This window comes from Salmo salar, chromosome 19, assembly GCF_965601325.2.
Source record: "Salmo salar chromosome 19, fSalSal1, whole genome shotgun sequence".
Lineage (NCBI taxonomy): Eukaryota > Metazoa > Chordata > Actinopteri > Salmoniformes > Salmonidae > Salmo > Salmo salar.
The window spans coordinates 52,555,107-52,574,938 of record NC_138309.1 but is presented as its reverse complement, the minus strand read 5'-3'; the positions used below and the strand labels follow the sequence as shown (position 1 = coordinate 52,574,938).

The 19,832-nt window shown below is 45.6% G+C and overlaps 1 protein-coding gene and 1 long non-coding RNA gene across 2 annotated transcripts; both read left to right on the top strand.

Moving 5' to 3' along the window:
* The first annotated feature begins 1,841 nt into the window (after window positions 1-1,841).
* Window positions 1,842-9,754, top strand: LOC145862304 (uncharacterized). Its single transcript, XR_014381627.1, has 2 exons — window positions 1,842-3,879; window positions 6,031-9,754. It is a non-coding gene; the product is annotated as an uncharacterized LOC145862304 (long non-coding RNA).
* A 6,194-nt stretch (window positions 9,755-15,948) lies between these two features.
* ch25h (cholesterol 25-hydroxylase) lies at window positions 15,949-19,101 on the top strand. Its single transcript, XM_014158472.3, has one exon. The coding sequence runs from the start codon at window positions 17,557-17,559 to the stop codon at window positions 18,313-18,315; it is 759 nt and encodes a 252-aa protein (XP_014013947.1). The 5' UTR covers window positions 15,949-17,556; the 3' UTR covers window positions 18,316-19,101.
* Window positions 19,102-19,832: the final 731 nt, after the last annotated feature.

Below are 19,832 nucleotides of genomic sequence, written 5' to 3'. Positions count from 1 at the left end.
AACTGACATGTAATGTCAGGTAATGTTTTATCCCCTCTCGACTAAGGTGAATGAATAAGCTACGCTAGCAAGTAGCTACCACAGCCAGGGGTCAGCTGTAGCCTCTAGTTATCTGTCAGATACTACACAACAAACAATTAGTATTACTTTCTTAGCTACAGTATACATACAGTTGAAGTCGGAAGTTTACATACACTTAGGTTGGAGTCATTAAAACTCGTTGTTCAACCACTTCACACATTTCTTGTTAACAAACTATAGTTTTGGCAAGTTGGTTAGGACATCCACTTCGTGAATGACACGAATTAGGACACAAATTTTTCCAACAATTGTTTACAGATAGATTATTTCACTTAAAATTCACTCTATTACAATTCCAGTGGGTCAGAAGTTTACATGCACTAAGTTGACTGTGCCTTTAGACAGCTTGGGAAACTCCAGAAAATGTGGTCAATGCTTTAGAAGCTTCTGATAGGCTAATTGACATAATTTGAGTCAACTGGAGGTGAAGCTGTGGATGTTTTTCAAGGCCTACCTTCAAACTCAGTGCCTCTTTGCTTGACATCATGGGAAAATCAAAAGAAATCAGCCAAGACCTCAGAATTTTTGGGGGGAGACATCCACAAGTCTGGTTCATCCTTGGGAGAAATTTCCAAATGCCTGAAGGTATCACGTTCATCTGTACAAGCAATAGTACGCAAGTATAAACACCATGGGACAACAAAGTTGTCATACCGCTCAAGAAGGAGACGCGTTCTGTCTCCTAGAGATGAACGTACTTTGGTGCGAAAAGTGCAAATCAATCCCAGAACAACAGCAAAGGACCTTGTGAAGATACTGGAGGAAAAAGGTACAAAAGTATCTGTTGCCACAATAAAACGAGTCCTGTATCGACAGAACCTGAAAGGCCGCTCAGCAAGGAAGAAGCCACTGCTCCAAAACCGCCAAAAAAACCCAGACTACAGTCTACAACTGCTCATGGGGACAATGATCAAACTTTTTGGAGAAATGTTCTCTGGTCTGATGAAACAAAAATAGAACTGTTTGACCATAATGACCATTGTTATTTTTGGAGGAAAAAGGGGGAGGCTTGCAAGACAAAGAACACCATCCCAACCGTCAAGCACAGGGGTGGCAGCATCATGTTGTGGGGGTGCTTTGCTGCAGGAGGGACTGGTGCACTTAACAAAATAGATGGCATCATGAGCAAAGAAAATGATGTGGATATATTTAAGCAACATCTCAAGACATCAGTCAAGAAGTTAAAGCTTGGTCGCAAATGGGTTTTCCAAATGGACAATGACCCCAAGCATACTTCCAAAGTTGTGGCAAAATGGCTTAAGGACAATAAAGTCAATGTATTGGAGTGGCCATCACAAAGCCCTGACCTCAATCCTATAGAACATTTGTGGGCAGAACTGAAAAATTGTGTGCGAGCAAGGAGGCCTACAAACCTGACTCCATTACACCAGCTCTGTCAGGAGGAATAGGCCACAATTCACCCAACTTATTGTGGGAAGCTTGTGGAAGGCTACCCGACACGTTTGACCCAAGTTAAACCATTTAAAGGGAACGCTACCAAATACTAATTGAGTGTATGTAAACTTCTGACCCACTGGGAATGTGATGAAAGAAATAAAAGCTGAAATAAATCATTCTCTCGACTATTATTCTGACATTTCACATTCTTAAAATAAAGTGGTGATCCTACCTGACCTAAGACAGGGAATTGTTACTAGGATTAAATGTCAGGATTTATGAAAAACTGAGTTTAAATGTATTTGGCTAAGGTGTATGTAAACTTCCGACTTCAACTGTATCTCCCTGGCATATTACATCATTTATGCAGCCTCACCCTGTTGTGCTGTGCTCACTTGAACAGTAAGGTGGCGTGGCGGTCCTTCGTGGGCAAATTTTGTCATCAAAGTCTGGCATTCTCTGAATTTGTGGTGCTTTCAAGACAACTGGGAATTCGGATTTTGCAGTTCCGAGTTAACAGTTGTTTTGATCGCGGCACAAATCATTCTTCCTTGACAGCATTTACATTTTTAACTAGGAAAAGAGACCCTTAATCTTAGACTTGGGACCACACAACCACAGCCACTCCACTGAATAGCAGGCTAATGATTGCTTTGCAATGCTTGCAGTTAGCCACTGATTCGTTCCAAACCACTCATTGTTGAATTTGCGATTTCCAACTTGTTGTGTAATGTTTATGTCCAATGGCCGATGAGCACCGATACGTTTTATCTGTTATTTCTCTTCTTTATTTCCCTTCGTATGACAAGGATTAAAAAGGATTTGCCAGTAGATTGTCAACTTGATTCATGATGATAACTGCGAGCTAAGATTTTGAAAGTATGATATTGACATGATCAGTCCAATCAAAGCTGCTGCCTTCCCTGTAGCTCAGTTGGTAGAGCATGGTGTTTGCAACACCAGGGTTGTGGGTTCGATTCCCAGCACAGAAAAAAAAAGAAAAAAAAGTATGATATGTATGAAATTGTATGAAATGTATGCATTCACTACTGTAAGTCACTCTGGATAAGAGCGTCTGCTAAATGACTAAAATGTAAAAATGATATGACGTGATTTTATCTGTGGCCAATGACCTTGAGCCTTCTTGGATGGGCACTTCTAATGTAACTCTATGGCAGCACCCAAGGAGCTAGAAATGTACAGCTCTACCGTTAGACTTGGCGGTGACGTAGTGTCCCCATGAGTGACAGAACACTGAGCCAATCACGGCGCACCGCTCCGTATTTTCTGCTGACTTGCCCCACCACCACAGAAAGCACTGAGCTAGGCTGAAACACCTGCATTTTGGAGCTGCCTTACTCAAGAAAACAAAAAAGAGACCATGTTTTTATGCGGATTTATCAACTCAAATATATATATATTTTTTTTTACATTCCTTGCGAACTGATATGTGACATGTATTAATGCCAAAATAACATGCAAAACAGGCAAGCCCCCCCAAAAATATGGGTCTCTGCCCCACCTGCCCTGAATGACAGGTCGCCACTGAAGTTAACCGCCACGTGATTCTCTGCCTATGTAGGCAGGCTACTCTATTTCAATGAGACCACACATACAGTACTAGGCACACTTCAACTCTCATGCCCAACTAGGAGAGGTAGGCTACTGAAGTTGAAGCAGCGAATTCGGAGTGTGTGAATAATGTGAAAAAAATGTGCTTTGAGGCATGCCTTGTAAGAACCTTTACTTGTTGCAGTGGCAGATTTAGGTATGGGCGACATGGGCAACCTCCCAGGGCGGCATTTTGCCGGGGGCGGCACGGGGCACCCGCACAATTTTTTGGGGAATGGTGATATTTGCACAATTGGTTTTCTATCGCTCAATTGCACATCACGTCAATTATATCTTGTGACCGTGTGGGACTGTGGGTCAATTAACCTTGTCGGAGTGGGCGCCCTGATTCTAGTTTGTGAGCAAGACAGGCTACTGCCTGGGAAGGTCTCCCACTCAGAAGTACAAGATGGGGAGGGGGTTGGGGGTAGGTTGACCTCAGGTCTCCCCACTAAAAGCCCGAGGTAGGGGGAATCTATCAAATAACGCACCTCTAACTATGTAAATACTAATGCAAATAGCAAAATCAGACACACTACGAAATGCTACCAAATAAACCACAATTCCTTCATAATACTGTGAATATATAGTTTCAGAGACATACAGTATTGTTGCATTTGTTTCTGGTTTGTGCGAAATCGTTAAGAATAATATAAAACCAGTCTGCACACCACCAAGGTGAATTGGTTTAGTCTTGACTCTTAGTTGACAGTGTTGGGGGATGGGTAATGTACTGATGCTCCAGTGCCAAAACAACACAAATGGATAAGAAAATGTCTAAGCAATCAGGTGCTGTCACGTCCTGACCAGCAGAGGGCGATTTGCTTAGTCTTGGTCAGGATGTGGCAGGGGGTTTGTGTTTGTTAAATGTTGGGTTGATGATTGGGACTTCCAATTGAAGGCAGGTGTGTATAGTTGCCTTTGATTGGAAGTCCTATATAGGTGTGTGTGTTTGTCTTTGGGGTTGTGGGGAATTGTTTTTGCACTGCGTTTTAGAAAGCCTGCAAAACTGTTGTAAATCGTGAGTACCGTTCATTGTTTTGTTTTCCCTGTGGATGCTTTTTTCATTTACCAATTAAAAGAATGAGTGTCCACACTTCCGCTGCGGCTTGGTCCTTTTCTCTCCTGTATGACATTTTCAACGACGAGTACGACTTATTTTGTGACAGAATTCCCCACCAAACCAGGACCAAGCAGCGGAAGAAGGCTGGCTAGGACTGGGAGACACGACGGGTAAGGGAGACCGAGAGGCACCCCCAAGATTTTTTTAGGGGGGGGGCACAAGGGCTGGTTGACGGGGAAAGACTGGAGTGCCAGTCAACAGTTACCAGAGCTGCCCGCCAGTCAACAGTCACCAGAGTTGCCCGCCAGTCAGTCACCAGAGCTGCCCGCCAGTCAACAGTCGCCAGAGCTGCCCGCCAGTCAACAGTCGCCAGAGCTGCCCGCCAGTCAACAGTCGCCAGAGCTGCCCGCCAGTCAACAGTCGCCAGAGCTGCCCGCCAGTCAACAGTCACCAGAGCTGCCCGCCAGTCAACAGTCACCAGAGCTGCCCGCCAGTCAACAGTCACCAGAGCTGCCCGCCAGTCAACAGTCACCAGAGCTGCCCGCCAGTCAACAGTCACCAGAGCTGCCCGCCAGTCAACAGTCACCAGAGCTGCCCGCCAGTCAACAGTCACCAGAGCCGCCCGCCAGTCAACAGTCACCAGAGCCGCCCGCCAGTCAACAGTCACCAGAGACGCCCGCCAGTCATACGTCACCAGAGCCGCCCACTAGTCAGGAGCCGCCAGAGCCGCCCGCTAGTCAGAAGCCGCCAGAGTGGCCAGACTGCCCGGAACCGCCAGAGTGGCCAGACTGCCCGGAACCGCCAGAGTGGCCAGACTGCCCGGAACCGCCAGAGTGGCCAGACTGCCCGGAGCCGCCAGAGTGGCCAGACTGCCCGGAGCCGCCAGAGTGGCCACACTGCCCGGAGCCGCCAGAGTGGCCACACTGCCCGGAGCCGCCAGAGTGGCCAGACTGCCCGGAGCCGCCAGAGTGGCCAGACTGCCCGGAGCCGCCAGAGTGGCCCGACTGCCCGGAACTGCCAGAGTGGCCCGTCAGTCAGGATCAGCCCGAGGGGCCCTCCTGTCCTCCGGCCCAGCCCGAGGGGCCCTCCTGTCCTCCGGCCCAGCCCGAGGGGCCCTCCTGTCCTCCGGCCCAGCCCGAGGGGCCCTCCTGTCCTCCGGCCCAGCCCGAGGGGCCCTCCTGTCCTCCGGCCCAGCCCGAGTGGTCCGTCTGCCAGGGTCAACCCGAGTGGCACGTCTGCCCGGCGCAGCTAGCGGCGCCACCAAAGTGGGCGACGCCAAAGGGGGAACGAGGTCCACGTCCTGCACCTGAGCCACCTCCAGGATAGGTGGGTTGGGGAGGGAGGGTGTAGCACAGTGCCGTCGGGGACGGCAGCCACCCTCCCTTCCCTCCCTTATGGTTTAGGGGTTATTGTTTGTTGGTTTTGTTGGGGTATTGGGGATTTTCTTGTGTTTTTCTTTTTTAAGGTGCATCCCGGAGTCTGCACCTTGAGGGGGGGTACTGTCACGTCCTGACCAGCAGAGGGCGTTTTGCTTAGTCTTGGTCAGGATGTGGCAGGGGGTTTGTGTTTGTTAAATGTTGGGTTGATGATTGGGACTTCCAATTGAAGGCAGTTGTGTATAGTTGCCTTTGATTGGAAGTCCTATATAGGTGTGTGTGTTTGTCTTTGGGGTTGTGGGGAATTGTTTTTGCACTGCGTTTTAGATAGCCTGCAAAACTGTTGTAAATCGTGAGTACCGTTCATTGTTTTGTTTTCCCTGTGGATGCTTTTTTTCATTTACCAATTAAAAGAATGAGTGGCCACACTTCCGCTGCGCCTTGGTCCTTCTCTTTCCTGTATGACATTTTCAACGACGAGTACGACTTATTTTGTGACAGGTGCCCAGTTTAGGAAAAAAAGGAAAGAAGAAGAGGAGAAACGGGCAAAAGATAAAGGTATGCAACTATATCATTTCTTTATGAGTATAATATTATGCATTGAATGAAATAGGCTAGTGTAACACTTGTGTTTGTTAGCCTATGTTGCTATGTTGCTTGCTATGCTATTACACATAGGATGACAATATTCTGTTTTCTGTCCAACTAGCTTACATAACATTGGATATAATTTCACACAGTTTCATCATGATAATGTGTGTAGCCTGCAGCAAAACGATTACAACCTAACTAGCACATTATTGATTTGGTTAACTTTCATTGAGGTGACATCATAAAGGTTTTCTGTGATTGTATTGTCTAGGTCCTGAACTCAGTAAGGGGAATTTCCAATGCTGTAGGCTAACTTAAAAGACGTCTATATTATGCTGATATTTTGTATCTTTTGGGATATATTGAGTCTTTTGGGGTGTCTTATGCCTAGAAATAGCCAAGGAGGATGTATGGTTAATTTGGTTCCTATTCTGAAAGTTTGATACATTGTGCATAATGACATGTTGTAACGCCCTGGCCATAGAGAGGGGTTTTTGTTCTTTATTTTGGTTAGGCCAGGGTGTTACATTGGGTGGGCGTTCTATGTGCATTTTTCTATGTTGGTTTGTTTCATTGATTTTGGCCGTGTGGCTTCCAATCAGGCACAGCTGTAGAGTGTTGTTGCTGATTGGGAGTCAGACATAAGTGCCTGTTTTTCCATTGGGGTTTTGTGGGTAATTGTTTCTGTTGTGTGGTTTGCACCTGACAGGACTGTTTGGCTGTCGGTTTTCTTGTTTTGTTTTGTATAGTGTTCTTTCTGTTATTAAAATTCAAGATGAACACTAACTCCGCTGCACCTTGGTCAACTCTCTCTCCCGACAGCTGTTACACATGTATATTTAATTGTGCAACAAATGTATTTAGGGCGTCAGACTCATATACTGTATTTCAATGCAAATTCAGGGGCACTTCTGAAATATTTTGGAGCACCCTCTGGCACTGGCCAGGATGAGGAGCCATCTACCTCCTCAGCCACACAGACCTCTTCAGAAATGATCTCGGAGCCTCAGGATGAGGAGCCATCTACCTCCTCAGACACACAGACCTCTTCAGAAATGATCTTGGAGCCTCAGGATGAGGAGCCATCTACCTCCTCAGCCACACAGGCCTCTTCAGAAATGATCTCGGAGCCTCAGGATGAGGAGCCATCTAGCTCCTCAGCCACACAGGCCTCTTCAGAAATGATCTTGGAGCCTCAGGATGAGGAGCCATCTACCTCCTCAGCCACACAGACCTCTTCAGAAATGATCTCGGAGCCTCAGGATGAGGAACCATCTACCTCCTCAGCCACACAGACCTCTTCAGAAATGATCTTGGAGCCTCAGGATGAGGAGCCATCCACCTCCTCAGACACACAGACCTCTTCAGAAATGATCTCGGAGCCTCAGGATGAGGAGCCATCTACCTCCTCAGCCACACAGATGTCTTCACAAATGTTGTCTGAGCCTGAGGATGAAGACCCATTTGCTTCTACTTCTCACCAGCAGGATTCCTCACATGTGTTTATGTGTGAAACCCTGCATAACATAAACAAAATAAATAATTTCCCTTTTGCAAAGTTTTAAGTTTCCATATTGTAGGTAACAATGATGATTTTATTATTACTGGGTATGTATGTGGGATGTTCCACCACTATAAATGCTGTGAATAACGTGTGTAAACTAATGCCCATGTGCTCTCCATTAGAAATGCCTGTAGCAGCATTCCCACCACATCCTGCTGGTGAGGATGAACCACTGTCTACAGACCCTGCTGACTGGCCTTCAGTTCTAACTGACAGAATTCAGACAACTAGTTTGCAGAGGACCAAGTGAGGTACCACCTAACTTTGTTTTCCCAAGGAATGAGAGTGATGGAAGAAGATGCCACCACCAGTATTTCAGGACGACCTTGAAGTTGGTTGGTGTATTCTGAAAGAAACAACAGCCTCTTCTGCTTCTGCTGCAAACTCTTTTCTAAGAAGAAAATGTATTTAGCAAACTCAGTACTGACAGACTGGAAACATGCAAGTTCTTTGCTGACTTCACACGACAGCAGTCCAGAACACCAAAACTGCATGAAAACATGGAAAGTACTGGCAATGAGGATCAAAAAAGGGGAAACAATTGATAAGCATGAGATGGCACTTATGGAGGCTGAGAGGATAAGATGGAGAGAGGTGTTACTTGCAAGTATATATTTGTATTAGAAAATACAAAATAAAAGTATTCTAAATAAACTCTTACAAAATAGACTACATGAAATCTAGTTCGGGCCAGTGAAATACAAATGACAAAATAGGTATTGAAAATATCAAATACATGTAACATAAATACTACCTGTTGTTGGCGCTAGCTACCTGCACTGTAAATCTGCATCAGTTTACTAACCACTGTGCTTCCAGTAATACACTGTAAATTCTAGAAATACAGCATTGTACTCTAGTCAGGTGTTCCAGTAATGTTATACTTTTTTGTTACAGTAAAGGTTCTGTAAATCTACAGTAATTTACTGGCTTCTGTGCTGCCAGTAATTTACTGTAAATTTACAGTAACATACTGGCTACTGAGCGGCTGAAATGTTTTACAGTGTAGGCTCCACATCATTGATGTTCCCTGAGTCATAGTGAACCATTGCAAAGTTAGCATAGGTTACCAGTAACTCTGTATCATCCTGTCTATTCTTCAATGTACTCTCAGCCTTGGGGAGATTCTCAAGAGCACTAACATTGTTTTCCTCCAGGTGAATCAGAAAGGCTAGTAAGTTGAAATATGTGGCATGGTTTGAAGTGCTGAACTTCATGATGCGATCCAGGAGTTTTTCAGGAAAGCTGTCCAGTTCCTTAATGTCAGCCTTCCTTATGCCCCATGTGAAGTGACACTCAAATGCTTTCAGCTTGACTTCCATATCTGCCTTAAAATACAATTATTACCATCCAGCATTTGAACGGTTGTTGGCACTTCCTCCTCCCAAGGTGTCGGACCATAAAGCAGAAGGTCACATAATCCCATTTGAGCCCAAGGTCATCAGGTTAATCAGCGACCTCTCCCCTGAGTCCTGACAGGCACTATCTGCCTCTTCTCTAGCCTTTCACACACTTACACTAATGCCTTGCTCCCTCTACTGCCCAAGCATTAATATTGCACTAGCACTATCGAAGTTGCTGTGTGTGTTTTACTGTTTTATGTCAAGTCGATCATATAAATAATAGGTATTATTAGCAATACTAAATTACAAAAACAGTATAGGCTAAATAAATCATGATTTTAAGGAGAAATATCACAGGTGATGCCAAAGTGTGCCTTCTGTTACGCCCTGACCGTATAGAGCCTTTTTATTTCTCTATTTGGGTAGGTCAGGGTGTGATTTGGGTGGGCATTCTAGATTATGTTTATCTAGTTTATTTTTTCAATGTTGTGTTCTAGTTTATTTTTTCTATGTTGGGGTTTTTGTATGATTCCCAATTAGAGGCAGTTGGTCATCGTTGTCTCTAATTGGGGATCATATTTAAGTAGTTGTTTTTCCCACATGTGTTTGTGGGAGTTTATTTTGAGTTAGTGCATGTTGCACATCTGTCGTCACGGTTTGTTGTTTGTTTATAGTTTATTGTTTGTATTGCGAAGTTTCACATTTAAATAAAAGATGTGGAACGATATTCACGCTGCGCCTTGGTCCGTTCCTACACACAGCCTTGACACCTTCAGTTAATTGATGAAATACAATAAAAATGTTACATATATATTTATATCGCGTCAAGAGATCCTGTTTGTTTTTCAGAGTAAAATTCTTAATCCAATACCTCATCTTGTTGAAGACAGCCAGTTGTTTTTTATGTTGCCCAGAGTGAAGGAAAAGCAGCCAACAAGTGCTCAGCATATGTGGGAACTCCTTCATTCCAGGTGAAGCTGGTTGAGAGAATGCCAAGAGTGTGCAAAGCTGTCATTAAGGCAAAGGATGGCTACTTTGAAGAATTTCAAATGTAAAATATATTTGGATTTGTTTAACACTTTTTTGGTTACTACATGATTCCATATATGTTATTTCATAGTTTTGATGTCTTCACTATTATTCTACAATGTAGAAAATAGTAAAAAATAAAGAAAAACCCTGGAATGAGTAGGTGTGTCCAAACTTTTGACTTGAACTGTATATATATTTTTGTGCTAAACAGGTGGGGCTCAAAACTGCCCCACTTGGCCTGAATTACGGGTCGCCACCGGTCCTACGGCCTTTTATGCCCAGCAATAATTGCCCCTTGGAGATTTAAATATTATGAATTAAATTGATTTGAACTCACGCATCAAATCAAGTCAAATGTTATTTGTCACATGCGCCGAATACAACAGGTGTAGACCTTACAGTGAAATGCTTGCTTACAATCCCTTAACCAACAATGCAGTTTTAAGAAACTAAGTTTTAAGTAAGTAATAGATAAGTAAAAAAATATAAATAAAAAATAATTAAAGAGCAGCAGTAAAATAACAGTAGCAAGGCTATACAGGGGGTACCGGTACAGAGTCAATGTTCGGTGGCACTGGTTAGTCGAGGTAATTGAGGTATTACGTACATGTAGGTAGAGTTAAGTGACTATGCATAGATAAAAACAGAGTAGCAGCAGCGTAAAAGAGGGGGTGCAGGGGTGACAATGCAAATAGTCTGGGTAGCCATTTGATTAGCTGTTCAGGAGTCTTATAGCTTAGAAGCTGTTAAGAAGTCTATTGGACCTAGACTTGGCGCTCCGGTAGCGCTTGCCATACGGTAGCAGAGAGAACAGTCTATGACTGGGGTGGCTGGAGTCTTTGACAATTTTTAGGGCCTCCCTTTGACACCGCCTGGTGTAGAGGTCCTGGATGGCAGGAAGCTTGGCCCCAGTGATGTACTGGGACGTACGCACTACCCTCTGTAGCCTTGTGGTCGGAGGCCGAGCAGTTGCCATAGCAGGCAGTGATGCAACCAGTCAGGATGCTCTCGATGGTGCAGCTGTATAACTTTTTGTGTATATGAGGACCCATGCCAAATATTTTCAGTCTCCTGAAGGGGAATAGCCTTTGTTGTGCCCTCTTCACGACTGTGTTGGTGTGTTTGGTCCATGATAGTTTGTTGGTGATGTGGACACCAAGGAACTTGAAGCTCTCAACCTGCTCCCCTACAGCCCCATCGATGAGAATAGAGGCGTGCTCGGTCCTCCTTTTCCTGTAATCACAATCATCTCCTTTGTCTTGATCACGTTGAGGGAGAGGTTGTTGTCCTGGCACCACACGGCCAGGTCTCTGACCTCCTCCCTATAGACTGTCTCGTCATTGTTGGTGATCAGACCTACCACTGTTGTGTCATCGGCAAACTTAATGATGGTGTTGGAGTCATGTCTGGCCATGCAGTCATGGGTGAACACGGAGTACAGGAGGGGACTGAGCATGCACCCCTGAGGGGCCCCCGTGTTGAGGATCAGCGTGGCAGATGTGTTGTTATCTACCTGGAGGTCCAGGATCCAGTTGCAGAGGGAGGTGTTTAGTCCCAGGGTCCTTAGCTTAGTGATGAGCTTTGAGGGCACTATGGTGTTGAAGGCTGAGCTGTAGTCAATGAATAGAATTCTCACGTAGGTGTTCTTTTTGTCCAGGTGGGTAAGGGCAGTGTGGAGTGCAATAGAGATTGCATCATCTGTGGTTCTATTGGGGGCAGAGTGGGTCTAGGGTTTCTGGGATAATGATGTTGACGTGAACCATGACCAACATTTTTAAGCACTTCATGGCTACAGACTTGAGTGCTATGGGTTGGTAGCCATTTAGGCAGGTTACCTTAGTGTTCTTGGGCACAGGGACTATGGTTGTCTCCTTGAAACATGTTGGTATTACAGACTCAGTCGGGGACAGGTTGAAAATGTCAGTGAAGACACTTGCCAGTTGGCCAGCGCATGCTCGGAGTACACGTCTTGGTAATCCGTCTGGCCCTGCAGCCATGCGAATGTTGACCTATTTAAAGGTCTTACTCACATCGGCTACAGAGAGCGTGATCACACAGTCATCCGGAACAGCTGATGCTCTCATGCATGCTTCAGTGTTGCTTGCCTCGAAGCGAGCATAGAAGTAATTTAGCTTGTCTGGTAGGCTCGTGTCACTGGGCAGCTTGCGGCTGTGCTTTCTCTTTGTAGTCTGTAATAGTTTACAAGCCCTGCCACATCCGATGAGCACCGGAGCCAGTGTAGTAGGATTCAATCTTAGTCCTGTGTTGATGCTTAGCCTGTTTGATGGTTCGTCAGAGGGCATAGCGGGATTTCTTGTAAGCGTCTGGCTTAGAGTCCCACTCCTTGAAAGCGGCAGCTGTACCCTTTAGCTCAGTGCGGATGTTGCCTGTAATCCATGGCTTCTGGTTGGGGTATGTTTAGGGTAGGTTCCGGAACTCCAATTTGAGCAGCAGCAGCTGAAAAATGAGCTCCTACAAATATTGAAATTTACATGGTTTTTAGAGTGAAGTACATCGGAAAAAAGCAAAAGAAAACTGCAAGACTGAATAGGAGAAAAAACAAGCAACAAACAAAGAAGATAGGCTTTTGAAAAATAACTATTTTTCATAAAATTGTAGTTATCTTAGCTAGCTGAATTGTTTACCAGTTGCTAAGCAGTTGCTAGGGACTCTTTTGGAAGAAGCTAGCTAGCTAACGAAGAACAACAAAGAATATCTAGTTCTCTAAAGACACAAGAGACAATAATACAAGAAACAACACTTCTGTAGCTTGTCAACTATGTGTCTGTCTATCCCTGTTCTCTCCCCTCTGCACAGGCCATACAAATGCTTCACACCGCGTGGCCGCTGCCACTCTAACCTGGTGGTCCCAGCGCGCACGACCCACGTGGAGTTCCAGGTCTCCGGCAGCCTCTTGAACTGCCGGTCTGCAGCCAACAAGACTGAGTTCATCTCAGCCTATGCTACCCTCCAGTCCCTAGACTTCCTGGCGCTGACGGAAACATGGATTACCACAGATAACACTGCTACTCCTACTGCTCTCTCTTCGTCTGCCCACGTGTTCTCGCACACCCCGAGAGCATCGAGCCAGCGGGGTGGTGGCACTGGAATCCTCATCTCTCCCAAGTGGACATTCTCTCTTTCTCCCCTGACCCATCTGTCTATCTCCTCATTTGAATTCCATGCTGTCACAGTTACCAGCCCTTTCAAGCTTAACATCCTTATCATTTATCGCCCTCCAGGTTCCCTTGGAGAGTTCATCAATGAGCTTGACGCCTTGATAAGTTCCTTTCCTGAGGATGGCTCACCTCTAACAGTTCTGGGTGACTTTAACCTCCCCACGTCTACCTTTGACTCATTCCTCTCTGCCTCCTTCTTTCCACTCCTCTCTTCTTTTGACCTCACCCTCTCACCTTCCCCCCCTACTCGGCAGGCAATACGCTTGACCTCATACAAGGCAGGCAATACGCTTGACCTCATCTTTACTAGATGCTGTTCTTCCACTAATCTCATTGCAACTCCCCTCCAAATCTCCGACCACTACCTTGTATCCTTTTCCCTCTTGCTCTCATCCAACACTTCTCACTCTGCCCCTACTCGGATGGTATTGCGCCGTCCCAACCTTCGCTCTCTCTGTCCCGCTACTCTCTCCTCTTCCATCCTATCATCTCTTCCCTCTGCTCAAACCTTCTCCAACCTATCTCCTGATTCTGCCTCCTCAACCCTCCTCTCCTCCCTTTCTGCATCCTTTGATTTTCTCTGTCCCCTATCCTCCAGGCCGGCTCGGTCCTCCCCTCCTGCACCGTGGCTCGACGACTCACTACGAGCTCACAGAACAGGGCTCCGGGCAGCCGAGCGGAAATGGAGGAAAACTCGCCTCCCTGCGGACCTGGCATCCTTTCACTCCCTCCTCTCTACATTCTCCTCTTCTGTCTCTGCTGCTAAAGCCACTTTCTACCACTCTAAATTCCAAGCATCTGCCTCTAACCCTAGGAAGCTCTTTGCTACCTTCTCCTCCATCCTGAATCCTCCTCCCCCTCCCCCCCCTCCTCCCTCTCTGCGGATGACTTCGTCAACCATTTTGAAAAGAAGGTTGACGATATCCGATCCTCGTTTGTTAAGTCAAACGACACCGCTGGTCCTGCTCACACTGCCCTAACCTGTGCTTTGACCTCTTTCTCCCCTCTCTCTCCAGATGAAATCTCGCGTCTTGTGACGGCCGGCCGCCCAACAACCTGCCCACTTGACCCTATCCCCTCCTCTCTTCTCCAGACCATTTCCGGAGACCTTCTCCCCTTCCTCACCTCGCTTATCAACTCATCCTTGACCGCTGGCTACGTCCCTTCCGTCTTCAAGAGAGCGAGAGTTGCACCCCTTCTGAAAAAACCTACACTCGATCCCTCCGATGTCAACAACTACAGACCAGTATCCCTTCTTTCTTTTCTCTCCAAAACTCTTGAACGTGCCGTCCTTGGCCAGCTCTCCTGCTATCTCTCTCAGAATGACCTTCTTGATCCTAATCAGTCAGGTTTCAAGACTGGGCATTCAACTGAGACTGCTCTTCTCTGTGTCACGGAGGCTCTCCGCACTGCTAAAGCTAACTCTCTCTCCTCTGCTCTCATCCTTCTAGACCTATCTGCTGCCTTTGATACTGTGAACCATCAGATCCTCCTCTCCACCCTCTCCGAGTTGGGCATCTCCGGCGCGGCCCACGCTTGGATTGCGTCCTACCTGACAGGTCGCTCCTACCAGGTGGCGTGGCGAGAATCTGTCTCCGCACCATGCGCTCTCACCACTGGTGTCCCCCAGGGCTCTGTTCTAGGCCCTCTCCTATTCTCGCTATACACCAAGTCACTTGGCTCTGTCATATCCTCACATGGTCTCTCCTATCATTGCTATGCAGACGACACACAATTCATCTTCTCCTTTCCCCCTTCTGATAACCAGGCGGCGAATCGCATCTCTGCATGTCTGTCAGACATATCAGTGTGGATGACGGATCACCACCTCAAGCTGAACCTCGGCAAGACGGAGCTGCTCTTCCTCCCGGGGAAGGACTGCCCGTTCCATGATCTCGCCATCACGGTTGACAACTCCCTTGTGTCCTCCTCCCAGAGTGCTAAGAACCTTGGCGTGATCCTGGACAACACCCTGTCGTTCTCCACTAACATCAAGGTGGTGACCCGATCCTGTAGGTTCCTGCTCTACAACATTCGCATAGTACGACCCTGCCTCACACAGGAAGCGGCGCAGGTCCTAATCCAGGCACTTGTCATCTCCCGTCTGGATTACTGCAACTCGCTGTTGGCTGGGCTCCCTGCCTGTGCCATTAAACCCCTACAACTCATCCAGAACGCCGCAGCCCGTCTGGTGTTCAACCTTCCCAAGTTCTCTCACGTCACCCCGCTCCTCCGCTCTCTCCACTGGCTTCCAGTTGAAGCTCGCATCCGCTACAAGACCATGGTGATTGCCTACGGAGCTGTGAAGGGAACGGCACCTCCATACCTTCAGGCTCTGATCAGGCCCTACACCCAAACAAGGGCACTGCGTTCATCCACCTCTGGCCTGCTGGCCCGCCTACCTCTGAGGAAGCACAGTTCCCGCTCAGCCCAGTCAAAACTGTTCGCTGCTCTGGCACCCCAATGGTGGAACAAGCTCCCTCACGACGCCAGGACAGCGGAGTCAATCACCACCTTCCGGAGACACCTGAAACCCCACCTCTTTAAGGATTACCTAGGATAGGATAAAGTAATCCTTCTAACCCCCCCCCCCCCCCCCTTAAAAGATTTAGATGCACTATTGTAAAGTGGTTGTTCCACTGGATATCATAAGGTGAATGCACCAATTTGTAAGTCGCTCTGGATAAGAGCGTCTGCTAAATGACTTAAATGTAAATGTAAATGTATATATGTACGGTCAATGTGGGGACGACATCGTCAATGCACTTATTGATGAAGCCAGTGACTGATGTGGTGTACTCCTCAATGCCATTGGAATATGTTCCGGGATTCTTCCGGTCTGTGCTAGCAAAACAGTTCTGTAGCTTAGCATCTGCGTCATCTGACCACTTCTTTATTGACCAAGTCACTGGTGCTTCCTGCTTTAGTTTTTTCCTGTACGCAGGAATCAGGACGACAGAATTATGGTCATATTTGTCAAATGGAGGGCGAGGGAGAGCTTTGTACGCTTCTCTGTGTGTGGAGTAAAGGTGGTCTAGAGTTACTGTGTTATACCATGTCGATTCGAGAAATTACTATTATAACAGAAATTACACAATTTCAGCAGGAAGCAGGAATGTCAAAGATGCTGTTTTGTCTATGAGATCCTGTCTCCTATGCTTCTTACCTCATCTTTACTGTTGAAGGCAGCGAGTAGTGTGTTGGCCAGGTACGCTGACAATTGATACACAGCCGAAACCTACCCACTCCTTGGCATAGAATCTAAAACTTCAAGTTTCCATTCTGCCAATAACTTTACAACCAATTTTATAACGTGAGTACACAACAGTCCCCTCAACAACTGAATGGATTTGCAGAATATAAGATGATTCAACTTGACCACTTGGTGGCGTAGTGTACTAGATAAAGAGGAAAAGTAAAGGGGTAAGATGAGGGAGGGAGCAGATGCTCTTTAGGCAAATGTCCAGCCAAAATAGAACAGAGAAAACAGTAGCATTCTACTATTCTATCGAATTACAATGTTATGGAAGAGATTTTATTATTCATCATGGCTTTGAGAAATTCTCAAGGAAGTTGCATTGCTTCATATGCACAAAGTAGGGAAGTTCTTCAGCCAGTATATCCCCAAAACATTTGTCACACTTGTGACTGTCTACAAACAGTTGAATACCCTCATTGCTCATTTACATACTGTATAACCGAATAAAACACATTTCTAGTTATGAATGTATTTATTTAATGATTATATTGATATTTTGTCAATTTACTAGCCGGTTACCACCCAGTACTCTACCCTGCACCTTATTGACTGCTGCCCTACAGTATGTACATAGTCAATGAATACTGGTCACTTTAATAATGTTTACCAACTGTTTTACTCACTTCATATGTATATCATGTATTCTAGTCAAGGCTCATCCTATATAACTACTGCTGTACACATATTTTCTATTCATATACTGTCCATACAATAGCCTTTTATTTTGGGGATTTGTCTGTATTGTTTTGTACTGTTAGGTATTACTGCACTGTTGGAGCTAGAAACACAAGCATTTAGCTGCATCTGCGATTACATCTGAAAATCTGTGTACGCAATAAACTTTCATTTGATTTCCAATACAGGCACTCAGAACAGTCTTACTCAGAGTCAGATAACTGGGATAAGTTAAAAGGCCCCAGAATGTTCAGGAAGTCTTTATAAGGAACATCTGGGGGTGGATACTTTTCATACCAAACACATAAAAGGGGAGAGACAGCTTTGGCAGGAAGCTGTTAGAACAACGCTTTTCCAGCTCACGCACACACAAGCCTGGACACAATGCTTCTACAGAGCCTATGGGATCTCATATTGGGGTATCATGCGTGGCTCATGTCGCCTTTCTTCCCTGTGCTTTTCTCACTCAGTGTCTACCTCGCCTTCTGCCTGCCCTTCGTGGTGCTGGACCTCCTCTCCCCCAGGCTGGCCTGGATCAGGACCTTTAAGATTCAGCAGAAGAGCCATGTCTCTTGGACTATGATGTGGAGCTGCCTGGCTCTCTCCCTCTACAACCATGTGGTGTTCCTCTTCCCTCTCACTGTGCTGCACTGGTACTGGAGACCAGCCAGCTTCATAGCCGAAGCCCCCGGGACGCTGCGTCTCATCTGGGACGTCGTCGCCTGCCTCCTGCTCTTCGACTTTCAGTCTTTCATCTGGCATATGCTGCACCACAAGGTGCCATGGCTGTACCGGACATTCCACAAGGTGCACCACAAGCACACAACAACCTTCGCCCTGACCACTGAGTACTCTGGGGCCTGGGAGACCCTGTCTCTGGGCTTCTTCGCGTCGGTTAACCCTCTGCTGCTGGGCTGCCACCCCCTGACAGAGATGGTCTTCTATGTACTGAATATCTGGCTTTCTGTGGAGGACCACTGTGGCTATGACCTGCCCTGGTCCACGCATAGACTGGTACCCTTTGGGCTCTACGGTGGAGCTCCGCACCATGACATGCACCACCTGAAGTTCAAATCCAACTACGCTCCGTACTTCACACACTGGGACAGGCTTTTTGGGACCTTGCATAAGAGCTCTGAATGAATTTATGCACAGAAGAAGGTGCAAATGGACATGTTGAATATCTTTTATGTTAAAAGAATGGGATACCGAGTGCAGGCACTCTGTGATGTATTGTATCATATGCTGATGTTATTTATCATAGTTAAGATAGAGCTGTTTTAATCAAAGTATTTATTTAACTGAATGTGTTATTTATTATAGCTGATTTTCTATGACTCTTGTATATGAAGGTTATCTCTAAAGATTCATGCTATGGACTCTACAATTTACAAACATATATTGTTGTATGTGGATCAATTATAGGTCACATTTCAAAACTGAAAACATTAACCAGTTTAGACCTTTGATGCCAGTTAACTGAACTATCGGAATGAATTTGACTGGGATTGAATCAAATCAATCAAATTTATTTTTATATAGCCCTTCGTACATCAGCTGATATCTCAAAGTGCTGTACAGAAACACAGCCTAAAACCCCAAACAGCAAGCAAAGCATGTGAAAGAAGCACGGTGGCTAGGAAAAACTCCCTAGGAAAAACTCCCTAGAAAGGCCAAAAACCTAGGAAGAAACCTAGAGAGGAACCAGGCTATGAGGGGTGGCCAGTCCTCTTCTGGCTGTGCAGGGTGGATATTATATTGAATGACTGAAGACTATTGAAATGTTTGTGTTAACTTCTCAGTGCTACTGGGTGAGCATCACTGAACAAAATGTTCAGCTGTTTCAAGCTGTATGCATTATTAAAAAGGGATGAACCCCTCATGTTTGTTACAAAACAAGAAGCAATAAAACTAATATCAGAAATCGTCTCTGTGGCTCGCTGTCATTAATCTACATTATTCATGAAACTGTTAGTTTATGTCCTTGATTTATAGAGATGACTGTTTTCTGCGTGCAGAACAACCATGAAACAGTCTACCAGATGGTTGTATATGATACATACATATTTGCACGTTCAAGCACCACCTTCTCTTATTGCCATGCTGGAATGGCAGTTTTTTAATTGAAATGGCAGTTAAAACATTTCTTGACCAAAATGTTCTATATAGAACCCCTTTTTTAAAAATCTACAGCGCCTATCTATTCACACCCCTTGACTTTTTCCACATGTTGTTGTGTTACAGCCTGAATTTAAAATGGATTCAATTCCGATTTTTTTGGTCACTGACCTACACACAATACCCCATAATGTCAAAGTGGAATTATGTTTTTCAATTATTTTTTTTACAAATTAATAAAAACATGAAAAGCTGAAATGTCTTGAGTCATTAAGTATTCAACCCCTTTGTTATAGCAAGCCTAAATAAGTTCAGGGGTAAAAATGTGCTTATCAAGTCACATAATAAGTTGCATGGACTCTGGGTGCAATAATAGTGTTTAACATGATTTTTTAATGACTCTCTCATCTCTGTACCCCACACATACAAATCAATTATCTGTAAGGTCCCTCCGTCGAGCAGTGAATTTCAAGCACAGATTCAACCACAAAGACCAGGGAGGTTTTCCAATGCCTTGTAAAGAAGGGCAGCTATTGGTAGAT